Below are 24,071 nucleotides of genomic sequence, written 5' to 3'. Positions count from 1 at the left end.
TTGGAAAGCACTTGATTTCGACAGATTCTGCAGAATTAAAAAAAAAGAGAGGAATATGAAGAAATACATCACCAAAAATTAGGTTTTCCACGTGCCTTTTCCCCCTGCTTGCTTCGCCCTTGGAAAAAAAAATGCAGAGAAGCAACCTCCGGAGCGGAATTCAACACAAAAGAGTAAAAAATAAATAAACTCGTGGAAACAGCAAGAAACTAGTGTAAAAATTAGCTGATGATAATTACAAAGCAAACATTCAGAGGAGGGGGAAACGGGGGGAGCAGAAGGAAGGAGAAAGTCGTCGCCAGAGTAACGGATTCAGCAACGTTAAATGCCATACGGTCTGTCAATCTCGTATAACCTCAAACGTTCCATCATCGTATTTGTCACAGTGTATCTCCTTTTTCTCCCCACACTCAGCGGCGCCATGCGCCCTCCGGCGTCTTAACTCCCTATTTTTGCGGTCGCGGTTGCTTCTTTGCCTGCTACTGCGCTCTGGCCGTGACTTGGGTTTAGATCCGGTTGACGTTAGCAATACGCTCTGCATTTCTCGTAAAAGAACATCGATATTTGCCTTCATGCTGGATGTCATCACCGCCGACTGTTCAGCTCCCGGTAGGGAATTCACCGACACGGGTTCCTTCAACTGTATCCGAGTCCTTGGTGGTAGACTCTCATCAGCATCGCTGCCGTTTCCTGCAAGGGACTCTTCATCTGTCAGGCGTAACTCCTCTTCCTCTTCATCTCCCCCGACACTAAAGAAACCATCGTCCAACGTCGCCGCCTCCCCTAAACTAAAACCGCCACCACGACCGTCAAACGTGCTCCCCTCCAAATTGCTTGTTCGGGGCATGTTCGCATGGAAACTATCAGTATAACCGCCAATAGAAGTTAATGAATCCCCTGCTACTGCTTTGTCCCCCCGTAACAGTGATGCGGCCGCTGCCACAACTGGGGATGGCAAACGACGGACACAACTAGCATTATGGCTGCTGCTGAGCGTCTCCGCCTCGTCGTCCGCTGCAGCCTCGCTGCTCTGGACACCAATATGGCCGCCAACGTCCCCAAAGCATTCTTCACATGTCTCATCACCTTCAAGGTCATCAAAGAAGCCCTTCGCTATCCCATTTTCCTCCACATCCTCTTCCTCACACACCACGCCTCCGCAACCGCGCGTCGTCGCGTGCGTGAGGGAAAGGACTTCTCTTCGCGGTGTCGGCGGGGCGCAATCGCCTCTGCGGGGATTATGTCCACTGCGTGCCTCACCCATTTCTCTCTCCTTGCGCAACCTCCGCAGTTCCTCCTTCTCATGCAACTGGCGCCTTGCTGACTCGTCTAATGTCCGGGTGCTATGACGCTCAATGTGCTGGAAACAAGAATTTATCTCCCCTTCAAGCGACAGCACCTTAACAAGGAGGAATGGCGTCTCAAAAGCATCCCATAGGGATTCCATGCCATCACCTGTCACCGCACTGATGCTCACAAATATTGCCGACGTCGAATAACATTCCAGAGGCGGTCGACCGCCAGACACCGCCAAAACCATCGGAGTTGTCGTCCGGCGAAGGGATTTGCACACGGCACTAACGTCACGCTCCGACACAACAAGCGACTCCCTGGGGGCATCGCGGAAGTTAATTACAATTACGATACATGTGGTTGGTGGGACGTGGGGCGCTTCACGCACAACGTACTCGAGCGACTCTTTCCGTCTCCTATCAATGACAAATAGAGCGACATGGCAGCCGCGGTAAACATCCACGGTGTGCATATCCGCTACCGTGCCGGATGTGCCAGAGGGTGTTGCATCGTCGACAACATCCCATAACTCAACCTTTGCTCCCCCACACTCTACCATAGTATTGGTTGAAGTGCGGCTTCTATAAAAAAACGTCCCAGCGCTGATCCCTGTTGATGGAGTATAGCGAGTAGCGGGCACGTAACCGCAGAGCCTCGAGACAACTGTGGACTTTCCAGTGCCTCTCATACCACGGACGACAGCCTTCATGTTTAAATGTTTGCCCAGCTGTATTGCCTGCTGTACATCCGGATGTATGGGCCAAATGTTCGTCCTACCACCAACAGAACATCGGTCGATCAACCCGCGTGGGTAGCTGTCAAAGCCGCTCGCCACACAACCGTCTCGACAACCAGTGACGGGCGGGACCGTCGCCGAATTATCAGGTATTTCCGATGGTTTAAAAAGTGGCATGCAATGCCTATACGAGTAATGCTAATATTTATAATGATGCTGTCTTCTTCCCAGTTATTTCGTCGTTGCTACTGGTCAAGCTGACCTTCCTCAGCACTAATCTCGTTTTGGTGGTGATGTTGTTTCACGACCCATGAGGGAAAGAAGAAAAAAAAGAAAGTGAAACTGGAACACATTTTCATCAAGAGGCAAAGCGGAGTTGCACCCACAGATGCACAGACAGGGACACACATGCAACCACAAAAGAGTCTCCGCGCACAGAGGATAGTAAAACGAGAAGCGCGTGGAAAAAAAAACATTTGTAGATAACGTACAATGAAAAGAGGGAGGGAATATGATCACCACACAAAAGGTCACGGGAACCTTTCCCCCACTACACCCTCCCCCACTGGCCGGCGTTCGATTCATGTCTACCGTACCAACGGGCACGCGTGTCGAGCACTGGAAAACAATGCACTATGCGTGTGTGTGTGTGTGTGTATACTTCCACAAACACGCGCCGAGTAATGTGAGATAAAATTTAAAAGCACAGCCGAAAATAACGGGCAGCTCCTTTACCCAGCGGCTACATAACACTGCACTTTTTCTTCTTTGACTTTTTGGACGACTTCTTCCCCGCTCCACCAGATTTCGATGACTTCCCTGCGTTCCCCGCACCTGTGGAGCCGTTTCCATCCGCCTCACTCTTTAATTTGCCGCTCGGTCCACATTCGCCCCCCGGTGCCTCGCTAACGCACATTGCTGCCACGTACTCGAACAACTGGGTGACATTAAATCCATCCTTCGTAGAGACGCGAAACAAAGGCAACTGCAACTTAACAGCGAGTTTCTCCACCTCTTCAGCCACTACAGCGGCCTGCCGTGCAAGATCAAACTTTGTCTGGCACAGAACCATTGGTATGCTTCCACACACACGCTCAACGCACCTCTTCCACATCTCTATTCTCGCAAAACTCTCGCTACTGTCGGTGCTGAAAACCAGGATAGCCACCGCGGCATCAAGGTAATAGATATCCTTTACAGAACTAACTGTTTCTTGCCCAGCCGTATCCCAAAGAAAGAGGTTCACTGTCGTGCTACGTTGACGGAGGCAAACGCTCTTCTCCATATACTCCACACCGACAGTCCTATTGTACTGATTACTAAATGTGCCCGTGACGAAGCGCCGCAGCAAAGACGATTTCCCAACATTCCCATCACCAATCACAATTACTTTCACTCCGTTTAACCCACCTCTCTTCAACATCGCTAATAACTCCTCAAGCCACACTCTCCTCTTCCGCAGAGCCACACACACAACAGTTTGTACCAGGGATATGAGCTAAGCGGCAACGAGAGCAGTGTTTAGCTACTATGAAACCCTTCACAACAGAAGACACGTCCGGCTACCTACAGTCACTTTGCAAAATAGCCGATCACACATCACACAAAAAGGGAAAATAGAGTTCAAAAGCAAAAAAAAAAAAAAAATAGGGTCAAACACACCGTTGTACGCGAGGCCAACGTGCATGTGTGGACTCAAAACCGCACACGAAGCAGATGGCCAAGAGGAGTGAAAAGGAAATGCGACAATCAACCCACAAAAAAATGAGTGGAGATAAGTTTCCCTATAAGCACTAGCACAAGAGTACAAGAGAAGAGGGGAAAGAAGACTACCAATATTTGATACATCGTTACCACTTTTGCCCTCCAGTGGTGCCCCACAAGCGGCATGCACAATGCGGTTTTGAGCACCAGGCAATAAAGGAATGCAACCAATCATCGACGCGCACAGGCGGAGAGCAAAGGAAGTACAAATAATAATAATAATTGCTAACAATAATAATAATAATAACGTTTATCAAAACAATGGGGGTAGCAACAAAGCAACCGCACCACGTAACGACGGATCGGAAGGTGTGAGATAAGATGAAGGGAGGGGTGGGGTGGAAAGGCCCCTACATTCCTCCTTTACCTAGCGGAATTCGTATCAGCAGCTGTACACGAATCTCGACAAGATACACGAAGGTAATCAAAATGTATCGAGCAGAAATAAGTGGAAAGTTAAAACTGACGTGGGTTCTCTCATCACACGAAACTCTAGATGGTACTAATCCTAAAATTCACATTTTTCAACCAATCGCTTCGTAGCCTCATTCAGTGACGTAGGCATGACCACCTCAATGGTAACATACATGTCACCATTTTGCTTCGTCTTGCGATTGGGGAGTCCCTTCCCACTTACACGGAGCTTTCGACCGTTTTTGCTCACCCCAGTCAACGGAAGCGATTGAGTAGTCCCATCAAGGCAGAGCACACTGATTGTCGTTCCCAGTAAAGCTTGCTTCAAGTTAATCTGGACAGTTGTGAGAACGTCCGCGCCATCCCGCTTGAACCGCGGATGCGGCTTTTCATCGAGCACAAACACCAAGTCTGCCATGACATTCGGCGGATAGCCCTGAACAATGCCACCCTCGCCAACGAAACGCACCTTTGTACCCTTCTTATATCCTGGAAGTACAGCCACCTCAAACAACTTCTTCTCCTCCCCTGTGGGCAGCGGTCGCAAAACGTTGAACTTCTTCGTGCAGCCCGAGTAAATCTCCTCCAGCGTGCACGAAAAAGTGTACTCAAGCGGCGGAACCTCGTGCGCGGGCGACATCTCCGGAGAGCCAAAACCCGACATAAAGCCGTGCGGTCCGCCAAATCCGCGAAACACACGATGTAGTCCGGGACCTCCACCAAACATGTCACCTCCAGCAAATGGATCATTGCTCCCGAAAAAAGACTCAAACACTTTAAATGCGTCCCTATTCGAAAAGTTATACGTCCCACCACCAGAGGAAAAGCCATGGAATCCAGCACCTCCAGGGCCGCCACTACTGCCATCGGGCACCCCGCCCTTAAGACCCTCTTCACCGTAAGAGTCATAAATTTTTTTCTTCTTTTCGTCGCTCAACACATCATACGCCTCAGCCACTTCTTTGAACAGCCGCTCCGCCTCCTCCCGATTCCCACTGGCTTTGTCTGGATGGTACTTCAACGCAAGTTGATGATACGCCTTCTTAATATCGCTTGGCGAGGCGTCCCTCGACACACCGAGCACCTTGTAGTAGTCAATACCCATCAATCCCACTAAAAACTAAAAAAAAGTAAGAGGAAGAAGTTTAAAAACAGAAAATAAAGCACCTTCAAAAACCAAAAAAAATAAAAATAAAAAACTGTTACAAAATAGAGAAAAAAAACAAAAAATTAAAAAATAAACATCTCCAACAAAAAACAAAACCGTTTTCGCTTCATGATTTACATAACCTTCTTTAAAAAAAGACAAATATATAAGGAGATAATCAACTGCCCTACGTAAATCACTATCCCGACACAGCAGCAGCTTTAGAGTGCACATACACACTAACAGCATACTGCCCTCATATATCACTTCATCCATCTGTCCATCTATTGCCGTGCAACAAGACAGAAAACCAAGAATATTCATAGGTCGAAAAAATAATAAAATAATAATAAAATTAAGGAAATTACAAAATTAAAACAAGAAAAGACAATATGTAACACTAACAACCCGCATCACTCACTTGAACGAAAACAAAAAAAAGCGATAACACGTCATAAATTAAAAAAAACGGTGACCACCACAACACATAATAAAAAAGGAATATTTTACTGCAACGGTCAGCCTCATCAATTGGTACATCAGATACACTATAGCGATTGCTGCCTCGTTAAAATAGGGACATGGGAGATAACCTTAAAATGTCAAATCCAAAGGCCCAACAGAAATCCTGTTTTATTTACCTCACAACGTAAACATCGAGGGGAATTCCCGCCCTCTAACAATATCGGTTACGTCGCCATCCCCCCTTTTACACTTCCCCAGCACATGAGTCATGCGGGCGAGACAAACAATACCTCACCAGATGAATTAAGCTTCAGTGCTTTAGTTCCGCGGCGTGGGGACATCAACGGGAGAAGCAATACGTTCCACGGGCTCAGTGCCATGGTCATTCTCATGGTCCTGATTGGCATCATATGGATACAAGTAAAAGAACTGCAGAACGAAACAAATCAAGCCAATTAAACCAAACAGTATGAATACAACGGCCTGTCCCTTATCCTGGTCGCCGGTTGGCCCACCAGATATAGCTTCGGTTGTAATGGGATACAATAGGTTAATAAGGATGTTAAAGATAAACTGCATCATGACAACAAACGAAGAGCCCTTAGGTCGGAATGATGGTGGGAAAAGGTCCTGTGCAAGCACGAAGAAGCACGACCCAACACCAAACTCAAATGCAGCTATGAACAGGGCGATACCAGTAGTTGCCACACCATTCTTCACCTTTTCTTCAGCAACACCGGGGAACACTGGGATTCCACATAGGAACAAGCACATACATGACGCAACAAAGGAACAGGTGATAAACATTTGACGCATCGTAAAGCGTGACGCAAGTGGAATAGCCGCAAGGGATGTCACAAAATTCCATGCCATAACCAGAAAGTTGCCAAGTGATGGGTCCATTCCGAGGTTCTCTGTAATCTTCGGCGCATAGTTCATTACCGCGTTGATCCCAGTCAGCTGCAGCGTACCAGCGGTTACAGCGCCCATGAACAGTGGCCACAACATCTGCCCCCAGCCATACTCGTTGGGGTCCATTCCGCCATCAGCCTTACCATCATCGTCTTGGGAAAATGTTGCAGTGCTTTCGCGGAGGAACATGCCCACTAGGAACATGGCGACGGAGAGTACGGATGACACTGCACAAAAACCGTGAAAACGCCCAGCCATGTCGGGGTCATTATCATAGTTAACCGTTTTGTCCAAAATCAGACCCAGCATCGCGGCAAGCATAATCCCAAACGTGATGAACACCTGAAACAACACACCGTCCACCTTAGAGAGTTTGGGATGTGCGTTCTCATTCACATACATGGGGCAAATAACGCAAACAACGCCGAGACCGATACCCATGAGCACTCGTCCAGCGCATAGAACCCAAAACTCATTCGTTGCCACGGATATGTGGTTCAGTGCAGACGCCACAACACTCATGACGCCAACAATGATGAATGATTTCTTCAGTCCAAACATAGTGATGCACTTCCCGGCTATAATCGACCCAACCATTGAACCAACGATCATGGCAGAAGCAAAGATACCGCTGTAAAGCGAGCTGTACCCAATAAGGCTTTCGCATGGATTGACACCATCGGAATCGGAGTCACATTCCTTCTTCCATGAGCACACTTCCGTATCCTTCCACTCACATCCATAAGAACCCACGGCCTTGCACGCTTCCGTAGTCTTGAATAATGAACAATTCGTCGCCACTTCATAGAGAAGGATGTACACAGCAACAAAGCCGATGGAAAATCCGTTCAGAGTTCCTCCGACGACTTGTACCTGCGCCACACCAAGATTCTCGAGTGAGAAAAAACCCGGTGATGTGTCCTCGGCGTGAGCACCATCGTTTGGGCCCTCGATGGCATCAGGTGCGTGGGAAACGTTATCACGACGCTCAGTCATTGTTTTGGGTCACTGGACAATTTATATGAGTTTGCCTGATTGCGTAACTGACAATAATAAAACAATATGGAAGGGAGACGTAATGTGGCAGCAGCAATCCAAACAAAATCAACCAAAAAAGTGAAATAAACCATTAATGTGGTGTTACGGGTAAAGTAAGAGATCATTATAGAAGAACATCGCGTGACGCCAGAATTGGGGCACAGCCCAACGACAAAGGGTTTTAATAAAACAAGTTGTCCCCTGTACACCAATAAAAAACAACACAATGTTTTTTTTTCAAAAAACTATTAAGAAACGTCTTCAATTGTATAATATTACAAAAAAAAAAAAGAAAAAAGAAAAATCAACTGCCCTACGTAAATCACTATCCCGACACAGCAGCAGCTTTAGAGTGCACATACACACTAACAGCATACTGCCCTCATATATCACTTCATCCATCTGTCCATCTATTGCCGTGCAACAAGACAGAAAACCAAGAATATTCATAGGTCGACAAAATGAAAGAGAACAAAGTGATCGATAATATAATCGAAAAGAGCGTGGTATTAACGAACTTTTAAATTACAAAGAAATAGAATCAGTAAATTAACTCGCTCAGTTAAAAGAAAAATAACAGTAATATCCGCTAAGGCATAATCCGTACGCTCATTAAAACAATATGGAATCAAGTTACAATTCTAACCACAGTCTGGAAAAACAAACGGTCAGCCTCATCAATTGGTACATCAGATACACTATAGCGATTGCTGCCTCGTTAAAATAGGGACATGGGAGATAACCTTAAAATGTCAAATCCAAAGGCCCAACAGAAATCCTGTTTTATTTACCTCACAACGTAAACATCGAGGGGAATTCCCGCCCTCTAACAATATCGGTTACGTCGCCATCCCCCCTTTTACACTTCCCCAGCACATGAGTCATGCGGGCGAGACAAACAATACCTCACCAGATGAATTAAGCTTCAGTGCTTTAGTTCCGCGGCGTGGGGACATCAACGGGAGAAGCAATACGTTCCACGGGCTCAGTGCCATGGTCATTCTCATGGTCCTGATTGGCATCATATGGATACAAGTAAAAGAACTGCAGAACGAAACAAATCAAGCCAATTAAACCAAACAGTATGAATACAACGGCCTGTCCCTTATCCTGGTCGCCGGTTGGCCCACCAGATATAGCTTCGGTTGTAATGGGATACAATAGGTTAATAAGGATGTTAAAGATAAACTGCATCATGACAACAAACGAAGAGCCCTTAGGTCGGAATGATGGTGGGAAAAGGTCCTGTGCAAGCACGAAGAAGCACGACCCAACACCAAACTCAAATGCAGCTATGAACAGGGCGATACCAGTAGTTGCCACACCATTCTTCACCTTTTCTTCAGCAACACCGGGGAACACTGGGATTCCACATAGGAACAAGCACATACATGACGCAACAAAGGAACAGGTGATAAACATTTGACGCATCGTAAAGCGTGACGCAAGTGGAATAGCCACAAGGGATGTCACAAAATTCCATGCCATAACCAGAAAGTTGCCAAGTGATGGATCCATTCCGAGGTTCTCTGTAATCTTCGGCGCATAGTTCATTACCGCGTTGATCCCAGTCAGCTGCAGCGTACCAGCGGTTACAGCGCCCATGAACAGTGGCCACAACATCTGCCCCCAGCCATACTCGTTGGGGTCCATTCCGCCATCAGCCTTACCATCATCGTCTTGGGAAAATGTTGCAGTGCTTTCGCGGAGGAACATGCCCACTAGGAACATGGCGACGGACAATCCAAGCGGTACCGCTGAAAAAACGTGTAACCGCCCAGCCATGTTTGCCTCTTCTTTACTAGCTCCTGTTTTGTCCAAAATCAGACCCAGCATCGCGGCAAGCATAATGCCAAGTGTTGTGAACACCTGAAACAACACACCGTCCATCTTGCAGAGTTTGGGATGTGCGTTCTCATTCACATACATGGGGCAAACAGAGCATAAAATACCAACGCCGAGACCTATGAGCACTCGTCCAGTGCACAGTGCGTAGTAATTATTGTACTCAATCGCTACCTGCACCACAACACAAGCTATAGTACAAGTGATTGAGACAATGATAAATGATTTCTTCAGTCCAAACGTAGTGATGCACTTCCCGGCTATAATCGACCCAACCATTGAACCAACGATCATGGCGCAGGCAAAGATACCGCTGTAAACAGACGTGTAGGCCACCTCGTTTTTGCAAGAATCGGAAGGATCGGAGCCTTCACTACATTTGGGATTCTCGAATTTGCATGTCGTGCCGCTCCATTTGCACCCATATATCTTAGCTCCGCCACATGCAACCTCCGTAGTAAATTTGCACTCAGTTGCCGTCAGGTACAGCAGCAAATACACAGCAACATACCCAATAACATATCCGTTCAGAGTTCCTCCGACGACTTGTACTTGCGCCACACCAAGATTCTCGAATGAGAAGAAACCCGGTGATGTGTCCTCGGCGTGAGCACCATCGTTTGGGCCCTCGATGGCATCAGGTGCGTGGGAAACGTTATCACGACGCTCAGTCATTGTTTTGGGTCACTGGACAATTTATATGAGTTTGCCTGATTGCGTAACTGACAATAATAAAACAATATGGAAGGGAGACGTAATGTGGCGGCAGCAATCCAAACAAAATCAACCAAAAAAGTGAAATAAACCATTAATGTGGTGTTACGGGTAAAGTAAGAGATCATTATAGAAGAACATCGCGTGACGCCAGAATTGGGGCACAGCCCAACGACAAAGGGTTTTAATAAAACGAGTTGTCCCCTGTACACCAATAAAAAACAACACAATGTTTTTTTTTCAAAAAAATATTAAGAAACGTCTTCAATTGTATAATATTACAAAAAAAAAGAAAAAAGAAAAATCAACTGCCCTACGTAAATCACTATCCCGACACAGCAGCAGCTTTAGAGTGCACATACACACTAACAGCATACTGCCCTCATATATCACTTCATCCATCTGTCCATCCGCTGCTACAAAACGGAGCAGATAATAATAGGCACAGTCGACTTGATGGAAAAACAAAAGTATATATAGACAACATAAAACAGCAAAAAGAAGTAAATTTTAAAATCCGTTTTCATTAACGCCACTAATATTGACGACCTCTAAAACATTACCCAATTACCTCCTTCAAACTACAAAACGTTTTGTGGTCAGATAATCATGTTATGCAATAATCGTTTTTTTTTTAATTCATCAGATGCGCGAGAAATATGCAAGAAACAACTTCGTCGCCATCCCCCCTTTTACACTTCCCCAGCACATGAGTCATGCGGGCGAGACAAACAATACCTCACCAGATGAATTAAGCTTCAGTGCTTTAGTTCCGCGGAGATGCTTCAACGGGATATGTCTTCTGTTCCACAGGCTCACCACCATGGTCATTCTCATGGTCCTGATTGGCATCATATGGATACAAGTAAAAGAACTGCAGAACCGAACAAATCAAGCCAATTAAACCAAACAGTATGAATGCAACGGCCTGTCCCTTGTCCTGGTTGGCAGTTGGCCCACCAGATATAGCTTCGGTTGTAATGGGATACAATAGGTTAATAAGGATGTTAAAGATAAACTGCATCATGACAACAAACGAACCGCCCTTAGGTCGGAATGATGGTGGGAAAAGGTCCTGTGCAAGCACGAAGAAGCACGACCCAACACCAAACTCAAATGCAGCTATGAACAGGGCGATACCAGTAGTTGCCACACCATTCTTCACCTTTTCTTCAGCAACACCGGGGAACACTGGGATTCCACATAGGAACAAGCACATACATGACGCAACAAAGGAACAGGTGATAAACATTTGACGCATCGTAAAGCGTGACGCAAGTGGAATAGCCGCAAGGGATGTCACAAAATTCCATGCCATAACCAGAAAGTTGCCAAGTGATGGATCCATTCCGAGGTTCTCTGTAATCTTCGGCGCATAGTTCATTACCGCGTTGATCCCAGTCAGTTGCAGCGTACCAGCGGTTACAGCGCCCATGAACAGTGGCCACAACATCTGCCCCCAGCCATACTCGTTGGGGTCCATTCCGCCATCAGCCTTACCATCATCGTCTTGGGAAAATGTTGCAGTGCTTTCGCGGAGGAACATGCCCACTAGGAACATGGCGACGGACAATCCAAGCGGTACCGCTGAAAAAACGTGTAACCGCCCAGCCATGTTTGCCTCTTCTTTACTAGCTCCTGTTTTGTCCAAAATCAGACCCAGCATCGCGGCAAGCATAATGCCAAGTGTTGTGAACACCTGAAACAACACACCGTCCATCTTGCAGAGTTTGGGATGTGCGTTCTCATTCACATACATGGGGCAAACAGAGCATAAAATACCAACGCCGAGACCTATGAGCACTCGTCCAGTGCACAGTGCGTAGTAATTATTGTACTCAATCGCTACCTGCACCACAACACAAGCTATAGTACAGGTGACTGAGACAATGATGAATGATTTCTTCAGTCCAAACGTAGTGATGCACTTCCCGGCTATAATCGACCCAACCATTGAACCAACGATCATGGCGCAGGCAAAGATACCGCTGTAAACAGACGTGTAGGCCACCTCGTTTTTGCAAGAATCGGAAGGATCGGAGCCTTCACTACATTTGGGATTCTCGAATTTGCATGTCGTGCCGCTCCATTTGCACCCATATATCTTAGCTCCGCCACATGCACCCTCCGTAGTAAATTTGCACTCAGTTGCCGTCAGGTACAGCAGCAAATACACAGCAACATACCCAATAACATATCCGTTCAGAGTTCCTCCGACGACTTGTACCTGCGCCACACCAAGATTTTCGAATGAGAAGAAACCCGGCGATGTGTCCTCGGCGTGAGCACCATCGTTTGGGCCCTCGATGGCATCAGGTGCGTGGGAAACGTTATCACGACGCTCAGTCATTGTTTTGGGTCACTGGACAATTTATATGAGTTTGCCTGATTGCGTAACTGACAATAATAAAACAATATGGGAGGGAGAAAGAATATGATTCCACGAAGATGAAGGGCATCGTGCAGCTGAAGCAGTGATACACAGACTCCACACAGTGTGAAAGCAAAGGGAGAGCTGACCGAAGCAGCACACCATTAGTGTCGCTTTTTTTTTTTTACAGTACCGACCTTATTAAAACTTTTTTTTATTTATATCGACTTTATCCTACCTCTCTTTTCACCTACAGTTATATGGTCCCCTGTGTCTAGATGCGAATTCAGTGGAAACCGTCAGTGTTATCTTAACATACGATATGTGTATAAGCGTATAGATGCTTAGTCTTACAGACTAACATTTACCGTTTGTCTTATCAGAAACTCTTACAGTATTGTTTTTTTGTTTCCAATTTTGCTTAAGTCATCTCGTGTCCTACGCGGTCGGCCCAGTACGCCGCCTCGGGGTTTTCGCTCGGTGAGTTAATTACATGTTTGATTTGCAGTTTGCTTGTGCACACCGGCGGTGTTGTGAGAAATATGCGCACCGAGCTGTTCTTCTTACCTAATGCCACATCAGTGACATGCGTAACATTTGCTGAACGTAACGCTCCCGCTTTGTGGTATGCGCATGAGCGTGAAAATTACCCCGCTTGCATCCGTTGCTCGCGTGTGGGTACCTTTTTTTTTTTGAATCACGAAAGCAAAGGGGAAAAAGGCAGAAGAAAAAACGTTAGCGGGAAGCAACAGAAAAGTGTCTAGAGTGCGCTCACCACCTAAAGAGTGGGGAACGCATAAGTACATAGTTGGTAGCTACACCGAAGCGGCAACGATGCCCCTTGACGGGCACCGTCTATTGCTCCCGCGGAAGTGGATCCAAATTATTTGAAAGTCAGGGGAAAAGTTTATAGAAAAAAATAAAAAAAAAGAATACAGGGCGCACGACCACCCCACAACTGCTTGTGTTATCGTGAGTGAGCTCCTGCACTGGCTAGTGGGACAGCTTGTTCAAAAGCATATCGAGGGCCTTCGTCCGCTCCCCAAAGTCGCGTATGGCAACACATGAGCATTTGAAGGTTTTGACGGTTTCATCTTGTTTACGCCTCTGCAGCCCCGCCCACTCGGCCAGCTCCTCTCGAGAATCGACCTCAATAATGTCAATGCTCGCCTGAAGAGCAAGCGCCTTGATCAGCTTCTTGTACTCTTCATCGTCACAGTCCGTAGCGAGAATACACATGTGCGCGGTGCGGCGGTCCAACGCCCGAGCAACCTCAGAAAGGCCGCGGACAAGTCCGTTTACCTCGAGCGCCTTACGTATGACGATGCGAATCGCGTCTTGCAGTGTGTCGGGCTCCACATCAATCACCTCCACGACAGGCGTTGGTTCCACCTGTTTTTCAACCTGATTCTCGTCAGCCATGGTGTGCACTCACTTGGATATCACTAGACCCGGTGGATAGCGTACAGTGTTCGTGCAAGTTAAGAGGCGTGTGATGAAAGTGAAATGAGGGTAGAAAAGAGAGAAAAGCATAAAGTAACCCAATAGCAAGGTATAGCGGAAAAAAGAGGGGACAACGCGAAAGTTCTCTGCCTTTGCCATCAATTACTTGGAGGTAACCACGCGGACACGCGCCCCACAACACTAGAAGATTTTGAAAACTTGTGAAAACGCATATTCCCCTACTCTTCCCCACATACACACTTCCACCAACTTAAAAAAAAAATAGGTAAATAAGGAAGCTCTTTAGCCGAAGAATGAGAACCCCCATGAAGATATTCGATAGGAAGCCGCGATAGACACACAACGGGGATCGCACAGCATTCCCCATTCACTTGCACATCCAAACGCATGAATACAACACGGTAACGAGGATGCACCACCTAATTCTTGGCTTCGACGAGCACAACCCCCAGAAAGAGGCGCCATGCGTTTGATGGTAACAACCTGCTGGGGAGCAGAGCACCCACGTCGGGTGACCGGGTAGGTACGACAGCATTTTACCACTCACTAGCACTTTCCCTCTTTCGCATATATTTTTTGGCTTTTCTCCTTCCTTTCCCAAAATGACTCTCTCCACCTTCCTCTTGCCGACCCCCCTCCACGGGTTAACAACTACTTGCCTCGGAAGCAGGCCAGCGCACAAAACGTAAAGTACTTACGTATGTGTGCACGCGTGTGTGTACGCGCAAATGAGTACCCATTAGTTCCTCTGCCCGCCGCTACACTACCAGAAAGGGCACCACCCGAGGAAGTGAACGCAAAGGTTTTCGTTAGAAGTTGCTTCTTCAATCAACCTCGACACTTGTTCCTCCACTGTAAAACCATCGCTGCCCTTACCCTCCTGTGATTGAGGAAACTCCAGACCCCTTAACTTCCTTTTAATACGTTTGACGACACTTTTAGGTTTGCGAGTCTGACTAGTGTCCTTTTCGATGTTGGCATTCACGCGCTGCTGAGTGGTTGCTCGCCGTTGCACCGACAACTGTGACAACTGCAGACTCCCCACGCTGTCCTCCTCAGCAACGTTCGTCATGGAGCCTATAACCGAGATTGTTTGTACCGATGAAGCGGCTTGGCCGTTCCCACTAAAACCCTCAGCCTCATCACGCCACCAAGACACCAAGGGGTCGTGAACAAATGCCTCAAGTAATGCTAAGAGACTACCACCCTCTTCACGCAAAACATTCATCACTGTGTGACACCCATGCCGAAAGAGACCTTCTATTCCCCCCATTTCCATTGCCTTAACCAACATACGAGTAAGTCGAAACGGTACCTTTTCAGGGTGAATGCTTCGCTGCTGCGCCACTTCAAAGCAGTCGCCGAAGTCAATGTGCACCACTCTCCCGCTAAATGCGTGTATCATAAGGTTTGAAGGGTGACGGTCACCCAGTCCTAATATATGCCCCACCATAGACATGGTGGCGAGTGAGCAAACGTATGTCGTCCTCCTCTCAAGCCACGTCTCCGCGCTGGGAGCTTTCACCCAGAAGGAGCGAACGAGATCCACTCCCTCAGTTCGCTCCAACGCAAACTCAAACGGCTCCACACGTTGAATGGCGGTAAGATAGTACAGATTGTCACACATACTTCTCATAAGGTCAAGCTCCATCCTAATACACCTGGGATTCACTCTATAATCCTCAATGATTTTGTTCAGTGTGTCGCAGTGGTCCACCCAACCTACCAGTCCAGCATTATCGCTAAGAGGGGTGACTGAGTACGTCTGGATAAGGCAGTCATGGCGCTTTGCAACCGAATGCTTCTCAAGAATAGTGTTGACAAACCCAAGTAACTGCATAACCCTTTCATCCAAACGTAGATCCTCATGACCCTTCAGCAAGAACTTGTAGATCTCGCCATTCGACCCGTTGATGTAAATACGCCGAGGCCGCTGTTTTGAGTTAAGCACCTTCAGAACATTCTGAAAGGAAGCAATCAGGGGATAGTTTCCGTCCTCCCTGTACTGACCTGGCACAACCAATGACAAGTTTCTCCCGTTTTGGTGCAGTTTAGGGCTTACCAACTGCAATGCCAACGATGACATTCCACTAATCTGTTCACGTATTCTTCTCTCTATAGAAACAAAAATACGTCGTGCCTCCTCCATAAATTGTTCATGGCGAGAAGAAACAGCCCTCTCAACATGGCAGCATGCATTCTCGAGTGGTTGCCTGAGCTCCGCAGCAAACTGCGCCTCCGCCATTGTCTCAGGTCTCTTGAGCTGTTCCAGTAACGGTCCCATCGCCAACAAGAGATTCTCTGCGCTTCTTTGTCTTTCCCACTGGTATAAAGCTCTCCCTAGTTCGTTGATCCACAGCTCGGGCCAGAGCACAGCGCAGCGAACCAACTCACGGCAAACAAGTGCGGAGTCTTCGACCATCGCCTTACCGTTCTGGTGAATCTCCGCAATTCGAGCAAGTACTCGATGAGAACCCTTCAAGGGCTCCACACCGTCTGCCGTACCCTTCCCCTGATAACTTGAGTGGGCGACGTTCAGGCTGTAGAGAATGGCTTGCGGATGCCTTCTTGCGACCAACACGAGAAGATTATAAACAGAATCCGCTACGGTACCGTTGGGTGAAGATATACGCGCTATGATCTGCGGAATCACTTTGAGCCACACAGTCGGGTTAACCTCCTCAATTTCCTCCTTGAGGGTCGAGCCCACCTGCACAGCCAGAAGAGGTCCATACATGAACCAAAGGGAAAGAAACCCAAGGGCATCTTCTAGTTCCTCGGAGAGGGACACACTCCGCAAATAGGCACTGAGGGCCTCCATGATGTGGCCACTTGCACCCGAGGAGTCGGATCCGTCAGCGGGTTTGGTAGCCGCCTCACGGTGTACACGCGCTAACGTGCGCCAAATCGAGCCGTTGCTTTTGTCCAACTCAGTGGCGCGACGGAGGTGATGAAAAATTTTTTGCAATTCGTCCTCCGTACGATGTGCCTTCTTTTGATGAACCAACCACTCCGCCAATTTGGCGTGACAAACGGCCATATCCTCTCGTTCCCTACTGACGTGCTGTGCTCCAGAGCCCTCCACCTTGCTCACGTACAGCTGCAGTCTTGCAATCGCTGAGTCCCTCTGGTTCGTTTCATAGAGGTGTTGAAATGATCCCATTGCAACAGCGGGAGTCGGTATTCCGTTTTCTATAGCAGACTCTATAGATTGGTTGCCAAGTAACTCGCGTAAAACTTCAGTGGAGACACTCCCTTGACCATGTGCACGGCTCAAACTAACAAAACGCAACCACATATCGATCTCACTTGATGGAGGCACCAAAAGGGTATGATTCGCTAGCGTGCCGGGCCACCCCTCGTAAGCCATTACGGACAGTCGGCGCTCCCACAGTTGCCTCCAATGCATGGCGCTCTGTGGATCACTAGTGGCCATCGCAAGCTCTTCCAGCTCACTCAACTGTTGAATGCCGACGAAAAGGTCATATGCACGATCGTAGCTCTCCGCAACAAGAGCGGACAGCTTGGAGTCGACGCGCTTGCGGCACATGTCGATCAACTTCTCCGCCTCACGGAACCTTTTTTTACGCGCTGCTAGCGTAGCCTTATAGAAAAGAGCGGTTGTCCCTGTGTAGTCTTCGTCAGACATAAAACTCGTGATGTGTTCCATATCGTCCCAACGTCTCAGGAGCCAAGCCGCGTGGGCGCCCATCGACGCCAATTTGGAGACTTCTCTTTTGCTGACTCGCTTAGAGAACTGCCTCCACATTTCCAACACGCGCGGGTACTCACCTAAGGCATCGAGTGCCCTTAGTAAACCAACCATGTTGGAAACCTTGTTTGGTTCCTGCTGTAAGCGCCGCTCGTATGCCTGCAGGCTTTGCGACCACCACCGCAGCTTGTCAAAGAGGTGCGCATCCATCATTTGGGACAGCTCTGTCACTTTTTTCCCTGTTAATAACGGTAGATTCTGCCGAATGAATTTAAGTATGCCATTTGCGCTCTCTCGCTGTCCAAGAAGGTTACAGAAGTAGATACTTTTCTCACAGAGTTTTATAAGATTCTGCCAATCCTTAACAGGAAGAGGCTTTGGGCAACCTCGAAGAATACTCCGCTCGTACTCGCGAACCGTCTCAAAAAATTCGATCTCAGCGTAATGTAGTGCCTTGGAGTACAAATTGCAATTTGCACTACTCTCCATAAGAACTTGGCGGTCGAAAGGGCAAAAGTTAGAGGAATGCTTTATGCTTGCCTTCCCGCCGGCGCTTAGACGAATCCCCTGACGCTCCATATGCTCCGACAGGTTGAGTAGCTCTTGCATAACCTCACTGGGTACCCGCAGCCCGCGCAAAACCTCAGTGAGTAACCCAACCACCTCACGTTGTGTATGTTCATCCATGTCGGCATAGCAAGCGGCAAAAGCGGAGTGCAGCATCTGTCGTGCAAAGGGCTCATGCAGTTCGGCAAGAGTCAGAGCACGGCCATGTGAAGGAGACGAGCTTGATCGCAGCAAGTTCACTGCAAGCTGCGGTAGCCAATGGTTCCAATCTTCGTCACTAGCCTGGTCCCGCTTCCGGAGGTGAAACCGGAGAGAAGCGTATGCGTCGGCACGATCCTTTAACGGTGATGCGCTCGTCCCTGCGGTGAAAGGAAGCGAAGGTGCACCACCGCCACCAGCTTTGCCCACGCCGTTCGATGAAACTTCAGGGGCCCTCTTTCCATCGATGGCCTCATAAATATCATGGCAAAAGCGACAGTACTCCCCGCTTGTCTCCCCGTAGCGGTCTGCTACCGCCGGTAAAACGACCAGGACAAAGTTTTCGAAGTTCTTCCCCAAACTTCCCGCGAGTGTGCACAAGGCCTCCATCGCGGAAAACCCCAGTCTCCCCTCATCGCCCACCCCATCTCCGCCGTCGGATTCCCTTAGCACACGGCACAGACAGTGCACGCAGCGGGAGGCGTGGAAACAGAGATCAGGTAGCCTCTTCGTAAAGCAAATGAGTGTTTTCACCGCAACAATCCGACACCTAGATGGCACAGAAGTATCTACAATGATGTTGCACACGACCGGCAAGACGGTATGGAGGTGGTCCTCCAATAGGGAACCCATAGCCGAGAAGAAGTCAAGCACAATTTCACTGGTTTCCTCCACATTTTCTTCCACAAGGACTATTATTGGACCGAGGAGAGACGACATATACGGTCGAAACTCCTCACGAAGAGAGCAGCACAGCTCCTTTAGCAACGCTAAAACCTGCCTCAGAACGGACAGGTCGGTGGCAGAAATGAAGGAATCAACAGTAGATGTGATTTCCTTAAGATGAGGGCGAAGATGTCCCTTCAGAATGCGAACAAGTGAGATGAGGTGCACCAAAATTTCCTCCCGTTTGCGCACTTGTACTCGAGCTTGCTTTTGGATGGAAGAAATCACCTCACCGTAGAACGAAACAAGACAGCCGGGGGAAAGCACCTCCAGTGAAAAAATGCCAACGATAACCTGCACAGCAGCCACACTTTGATCCTCTGTTAGTGACGGAAGAGAAAGAATATGCAAGACGCTCCGCACAACCGTCTGGGCAATGGTATCTTCACCCTCAAACGGAAGGAAAGGTACCAATTTCGTATTATTGTTAACACGAGACCCCCGGAGGATTTCCTTTACCCGAACAGGGTCAACAGCACCAATTATCCCCATTAACTGAAGCACATCTTTCCTGACAGGCCACAGTTCTTTAAATCCACCGTGCAATGCTTGAAGGAGCACAGGAAGGAGTTCTGCGTGGTCCTCGTAAACGTTAACGTCCTTTGTCGTACGAACGATATCACCGAGAGCACGTAGCGCCTCCCTTTTCTTCGGTAAATGTGACGAATCTAAGATGTGTTGAACAACGATGGGTCGTATTCGAGCACAAACGCGAATGTCGTCACCTTCAGCATAACGGACGAGTTTCCCCACACATGACAGCAAAGCTGCGCAGACGTCCGCTTCCCGCGTCCCATCGCTCAGTCTTGCTGCACACATGTTGAGCAAGGACGATATATAAGGCTTACCCAAGCCAGGCGCAGATTCAATTATGGCACCCAGCACGGAAAAGGCCTGCTCTTGCTTCTTCGCATGCTCGAAGTATTGCATTTCGGTCACACACTGCACCATAATTCTCCTTAGCATAGGATAAACATGTGCTGGGTTCCTACGCGACACCCGACCAAGAAGACGGACAACCGCCAATCTGTTCTGGTGTTTGTCATGCAAGGCAGGAAACAGAGACCTCACAACATCACGGAGAGCAAGCGTATGGTCAAATTCCTCCGTAAAGTTTCTCAAAGTGTCAAGTCTGATGTCACTCTCCGGGTCTGCTACCGCAGCGTTCACCAGTTTTTTGATTACTTTGTTGAAAAGTTGAGTATGCTCACAGCCGCTATGTATGACAACACCATCAGAAGTTTGCCTACAAGGCGACTGCGGGCCTAGACAACCAGATAACACAAGCTTAAAGCAAAGCTTTATTGCGGCACGTCGAACCTCTCCGTTAGGGACCGAAACGTAAGCAACGGCCGTGTCACACAGAAAGGGCAAAGTAGGATACCCAGCAAACTCGAGATTACTTAGAGCGCTGAGAATCTGTGCTGCGGGACTGACTCCTCCATCGCACAAAGCACCCGCGCCGCCTGCGTTACACCGGTCGTCTCGCAGTTGTTTCTTTGCTACCTCCAATATCTTCGACAGGCATGTGGACCGCAGTTCGGGAAACGCCGCACAAATGCGGGCAACGCCCTTCGCAAAGTCAACAGTAAGCGACCCGGAAAGAATGGGTGCAAGAATCTGCCGCAGGTACGGTCGCACCGCCCTGGGATTCACTTCTGCGAACGCAGCAACACACGCAATGGCCCCCAAACCGCACGCATCATGCCTCCCTTGTTTCAGTACCTCTTCAATATGACGCATTGAACAACCAAGAAATGTGACTATTTGATCTGGCATAACTCCTGCGAGCTTTCCCAGGGTTTGGAACACTAACGGCTCCAAATCTTTTTCTGTCGGCGTCTGGAAGACACCAGAAGCCGCTTCCACAACTTTTGCAATAGACATCCTCTTAAACGCCTCAGTGTCATACAGTGCAAGTATAGTTAACGACTGTAGAAGCTCCCGCCTCAGCTCCAGCGTGCTGGTGAGCGTCACTTGCTCACTGACATATTCCCATATCTCATGAACGTGAGCAACCGATGTTTCTGAAAAAGTCACAGCCGTGTCGCACGCAGAGACATTGCTCGTGACGGATGACATAACAGCGTTGAAGCAACGAATGGCACCAGTGCGGCGCTCAGGGGCACCTGATCTCAGAGCATCAAGCGAAGCACTTAAAAATGTTTCATACCACTTTTTGATTCCACTCGGATTCATCGATGTATACATAAGCAACAGAACGTACCGCAGAGCTGTTGCCGCGCTTGCCTGAACGAGATCCGAGGAACTAAGAACTGCCGGATGAAGACATTCGGCAACGACGTCGAGCAACGGTGCAACAGTCGACGGGGTGCGCTTAAGGAGCTCCTCAAGAAACAGGCACGCAGCAACCTTATCCATTACTTTGTCCGATTCCCGAAGATCGGCAAAACAAATTTTCAGTCTGGACTGTGCAATTCCTTCGGTAGAAGTGCCACTATTGTTCAGCCAGAGTCCCCACACCTCTGCAGCCATCCTCGAGACGCTCATGTCAGCACACTTCACAGAGTCTTCCAGAAGCCTAAGAAACGTCTGGTCCAAGTTGTTGATGGCCTCATACTCCACATCTAGGAGCGTTTTGACACACAATATCGCGGCACGTTGAGTCTCTGGTCTCCTAAAAAGCTGTCCTATTTGGGAGCTAATCCAAACCGAAAGTCTCAAGTTGGCCTCCCTGGACTGACATTCGGAGTTACTTTGGAAGAAGCCGTCACCTTGGTCCTTAAGAACGTTTTCCAGCTTCGAAATAGTAGATGACAGCGTCGCCAACTTCCCAGAATGTAATTCGCTGAAAATGGGCTGTAGCTGGCTTGTTAACGGATGGGCGCAGCCCTCCATGTCACTGGCCCCCCGATCTTCTGAAAAGCCACCCCCAACACGAAACACAGACCCGTATCTAAATTCAAAATGTAAGGGATCAAAAAGCCGAAATCATACACAACGGTGTCGGAAGCAGCAGCAAGGAAAAAACAACAAGTTAGCGAGAGCAGTGCCAAAAGGGGTACGGTGTAAATATGTAAAACAAACAAAATCTCCGCTAAACTAACGATCACACGCGACGGGAGGTGAGTAAAGAAAAAGAGATACAGAGATCTCAGGTGAGCGGCCGAATCCCATCGCCACAAACAGGAACATGGGTAGACTCACAAAGCCCTACCGCACCCTCCTCCTCTACCTACACCCTCCCCAAGGCCAGCACAGTCACTCCTTCGCTCATCCCCGAGTCCCTAGAGCACATCACATCCCAGAAAACTCAGGAGGTGTATTGCGCACCGAGGTCAGAAAAGCGTTCCCCCTTACCAGGGGCCCATGACAACGTCGGGCACAAAAGAAAAAAAAGAGATCGGCCGCATGAACGCACTAATCCACGGACATGCAACCAATTTCTTCTGAGCACAACCCAGCTGCAAACGACAATAGTGGTAGCGTGCCGAGCACGGTGTAACCCCAAAGAGTGCCATCCTCTCTCAATGCAAAAGGGAGCGCCACCATTGCAGGAACCCCCGTAGTGCCTGGAAATATTACCGAAGAAGACTACACGAAGGCGTTGCGTTGTCAGTGCCCGATACAACTAAACACCTTTGCGTATACATTCTCCCTCCCTTTGTGATTTAAACGTTGATTTCCCCTCCCTCGCCCGTTAAGATCTACGAAATCTTCTGTCATGGTAAGAACAATTTGATGAAGTTAACCCCATCATCCCCTCCCTATGTTGTGTAAATTTGGTATGCACGTGTGCACCAGTGCATGTGTTCCACCATTCTTCCCGCTGTCTTAGCCGGTACAATCAGCCGCCATAATACACCTCCAATAAACATCAACGCTACATAGTGGACCAACAGAAGGTGAGTTATCAGAAGTTAAAAAAGGGGGGTGGAGACGTAAATACATTTCGTCCTGTGATTGAACTAAGATTCGTTAACAGGTAAACACAAGTTATGCCATCCCTTGTTAGTCTGCTTTAATGCTATCGACTCGCCGTGCCTTGGACGCCGCAAGGGAGTCACATACATCACCCCATCCGGAGTACACACCGAGAAACCCACTAGCTGTTACACAACAGTACTGCAGAGTCTTGTAAGGATTGTACCATGGCACCCACTGGTAGTACATGCACATGTCTAACAAGCAGCGCATTACGGAAATGACCTTTCTTCTCAAAAATGAGGAGCGCTCTTCAGAAGTCTTCTCCCTCCATTGAGGGGATCGCAGTTCCAACCTCAACAAGAGGACTTCGTCTAGAAGCAGACACGTAAGCGAAAGCGACTTGAAGAACCAATAGGTATGTGACAGACGTGACCGGCTCCAGTGTCTCATTATAATCATCTGGTAGTAGTTGAGGTCACCCGTCATTTGCTCAAACGTCCGCAGGAGGAAAGACAAGCCGAACAAAAACCAGTGGAAGAGCGGTCCCTCCTTCGCTTTAAACGTTCTCAGGGCTAGACTAAAAGAGGACGGGTAACGGAAGTGGTTCCCAAGCATACGACCATTGATAACAGCCATGGCAAACCCCGCGTAAACCTCTTTCGTCGCCTCATCGGAAGCGTTAACCATCCGCAGGCGAGTTAACCCCAGCATACACTTCAGCACTAGGTCGATACCAACGCCTTTTCCCAAAAATGCCTCCACGCGCTCACAAAAGACCTTGAATGTCTCGCTCCGGTCCATTAGTAACGTCCGCTTG

At 48.3% G+C, this 24,071-nt stretch overlaps 9 protein-coding genes across 9 annotated transcripts, besides 4 other annotated features; all 9 read right to left on the bottom strand.

Annotated features, from left to right (window-relative positions):
* Window positions 1–340: 340 nt before the first annotated feature.
* Tb10.6k15.1970 (hypothetical protein, conserved) lies at window positions 341–2,206 on the bottom strand (the record flags this gene model as incomplete). Its single annotated transcript, XM_817990.1, has 1 exon — window positions 341–2,206. One exon carries the CDS (start codon window positions 2,204–2,206, stop codon window positions 341–343), a length of 1,866 nt encoding a protein of 621 aa, XP_823083.1.
* A 565-nt stretch (window positions 2,207–2,771) lies between these two features.
* Tb10.6k15.1990 (small GTPase, putative) lies at window positions 2,772–3,452 on the bottom strand (the record flags this gene model as incomplete). Its single annotated transcript, XM_817989.1, has 1 exon — window positions 2,772–3,452. The coding sequence occupies one exon, from the start codon at window positions 3,450–3,452 to the stop codon at window positions 2,772–2,774; it is 681 nt and encodes a 226-aa protein (XP_823082.1).
* Window positions 3,453–4,001: 549 nt separating this feature from the next.
* Window positions 4,002–4,040: a microsatellite.
* A 261-nt stretch (window positions 4,041–4,301) lies between these two features.
* On the bottom strand, window positions 4,302–5,312 carry Tb10.6k15.2000 (chaperone protein DnaJ; the record flags this gene model as incomplete). Its single annotated transcript, XM_817988.1, has 1 exon — window positions 4,302–5,312. The coding sequence occupies one exon, from the start codon at window positions 5,310–5,312 to the stop codon at window positions 4,302–4,304; it is 1,011 nt and encodes a 336-aa protein (XP_823081.1).
* Window positions 5,313–5,322: 10 nt separating this feature from the next.
* Window positions 5,323–5,449: a sequence feature (T-rich).
* A 235-nt stretch (window positions 5,450–5,684) lies between these two features.
* Window positions 5,685–5,713: a sequence feature (AT_rich).
* A 424-nt stretch (window positions 5,714–6,137) lies between these two features.
* Tb10.6k15.2020 (glucose transporter) lies at window positions 6,138–7,727 on the bottom strand (the record flags this gene model as incomplete). The annotated part of the gene is made up of 1 exon (XM_817987.1): window positions 6,138–7,727. The coding sequence occupies one exon, from the start codon at window positions 7,725–7,727 to the stop codon at window positions 6,138–6,140; it is 1,590 nt and encodes a 529-aa protein (XP_823080.1).
* A 321-nt stretch (window positions 7,728–8,048) lies between these two features.
* Window positions 8,049–8,073: a microsatellite.
* Window positions 8,074–8,702: 629 nt separating this feature from the next.
* Tb10.6k15.2030 (glucose transporter) lies at window positions 8,703–10,289 on the bottom strand (the record flags this gene model as incomplete). Its single annotated transcript, XM_817986.1, has 1 exon — window positions 8,703–10,289. The coding sequence occupies one exon, from the start codon at window positions 10,287–10,289 to the stop codon at window positions 8,703–8,705; it is 1,587 nt and encodes a 528-aa protein (XP_823079.1).
* An 805-nt stretch (window positions 10,290–11,094) lies between these two features.
* Window positions 11,095–12,678, bottom strand: Tb10.6k15.2040 (hexose transporter; the record flags this gene model as incomplete). The annotated part of the gene is made up of 1 exon (XM_817985.1): window positions 11,095–12,678. The coding sequence occupies one exon, from the start codon at window positions 12,676–12,678 to the stop codon at window positions 11,095–11,097; it is 1,584 nt and encodes a 527-aa protein (XP_823078.1).
* A 1,014-nt stretch (window positions 12,679–13,692) lies between these two features.
* Tb10.6k15.2050 (40S ribosomal protein S12, putative) lies at window positions 13,693–14,121 on the bottom strand (the record flags this gene model as incomplete). Its single annotated transcript, XM_817984.1, has 1 exon — window positions 13,693–14,121. The coding sequence occupies one exon, from the start codon at window positions 14,119–14,121 to the stop codon at window positions 13,693–13,695; it is 429 nt and encodes a 142-aa protein (XP_823077.1).
* Window positions 14,122–14,926: 805 nt separating this feature from the next.
* Window positions 14,927–22,225, bottom strand: Tb10.6k15.2060 (phosphatidylinositol 3 kinase, putative; the record flags this gene model as incomplete). The annotated part of the gene is made up of 1 exon (XM_817983.1): window positions 14,927–22,225. One exon carries the CDS (start codon window positions 22,223–22,225, stop codon window positions 14,927–14,929), a length of 7,299 nt encoding a protein of 2,432 aa, XP_823076.1.
* A 1,113-nt stretch (window positions 22,226–23,338) lies between these two features.
* Tb10.6k15.2070 (hypothetical protein, conserved) lies at window positions 23,339–24,055 on the bottom strand (the record flags this gene model as incomplete). The annotated part of the gene is made up of 1 exon (XM_817982.1): window positions 23,339–24,055. One exon carries the CDS (start codon window positions 24,053–24,055, stop codon window positions 23,339–23,341), a length of 717 nt encoding a protein of 238 aa, XP_823075.1.
* Between the last annotated feature and the right edge of the window lie 16 nt (window positions 24,056–24,071).

Source organism: Trypanosoma brucei, chromosome 10, assembly GCF_000002445.2.
Source record: "Trypanosoma brucei brucei TREU927 chromosome 10, whole genome shotgun sequence".
Taxonomy (NCBI): Eukaryota; Euglenozoa; class Kinetoplastea; order Trypanosomatida; family Trypanosomatidae; genus Trypanosoma; species Trypanosoma brucei.
This window is presented reverse-complemented; position numbering and strand designations above follow the sequence as displayed.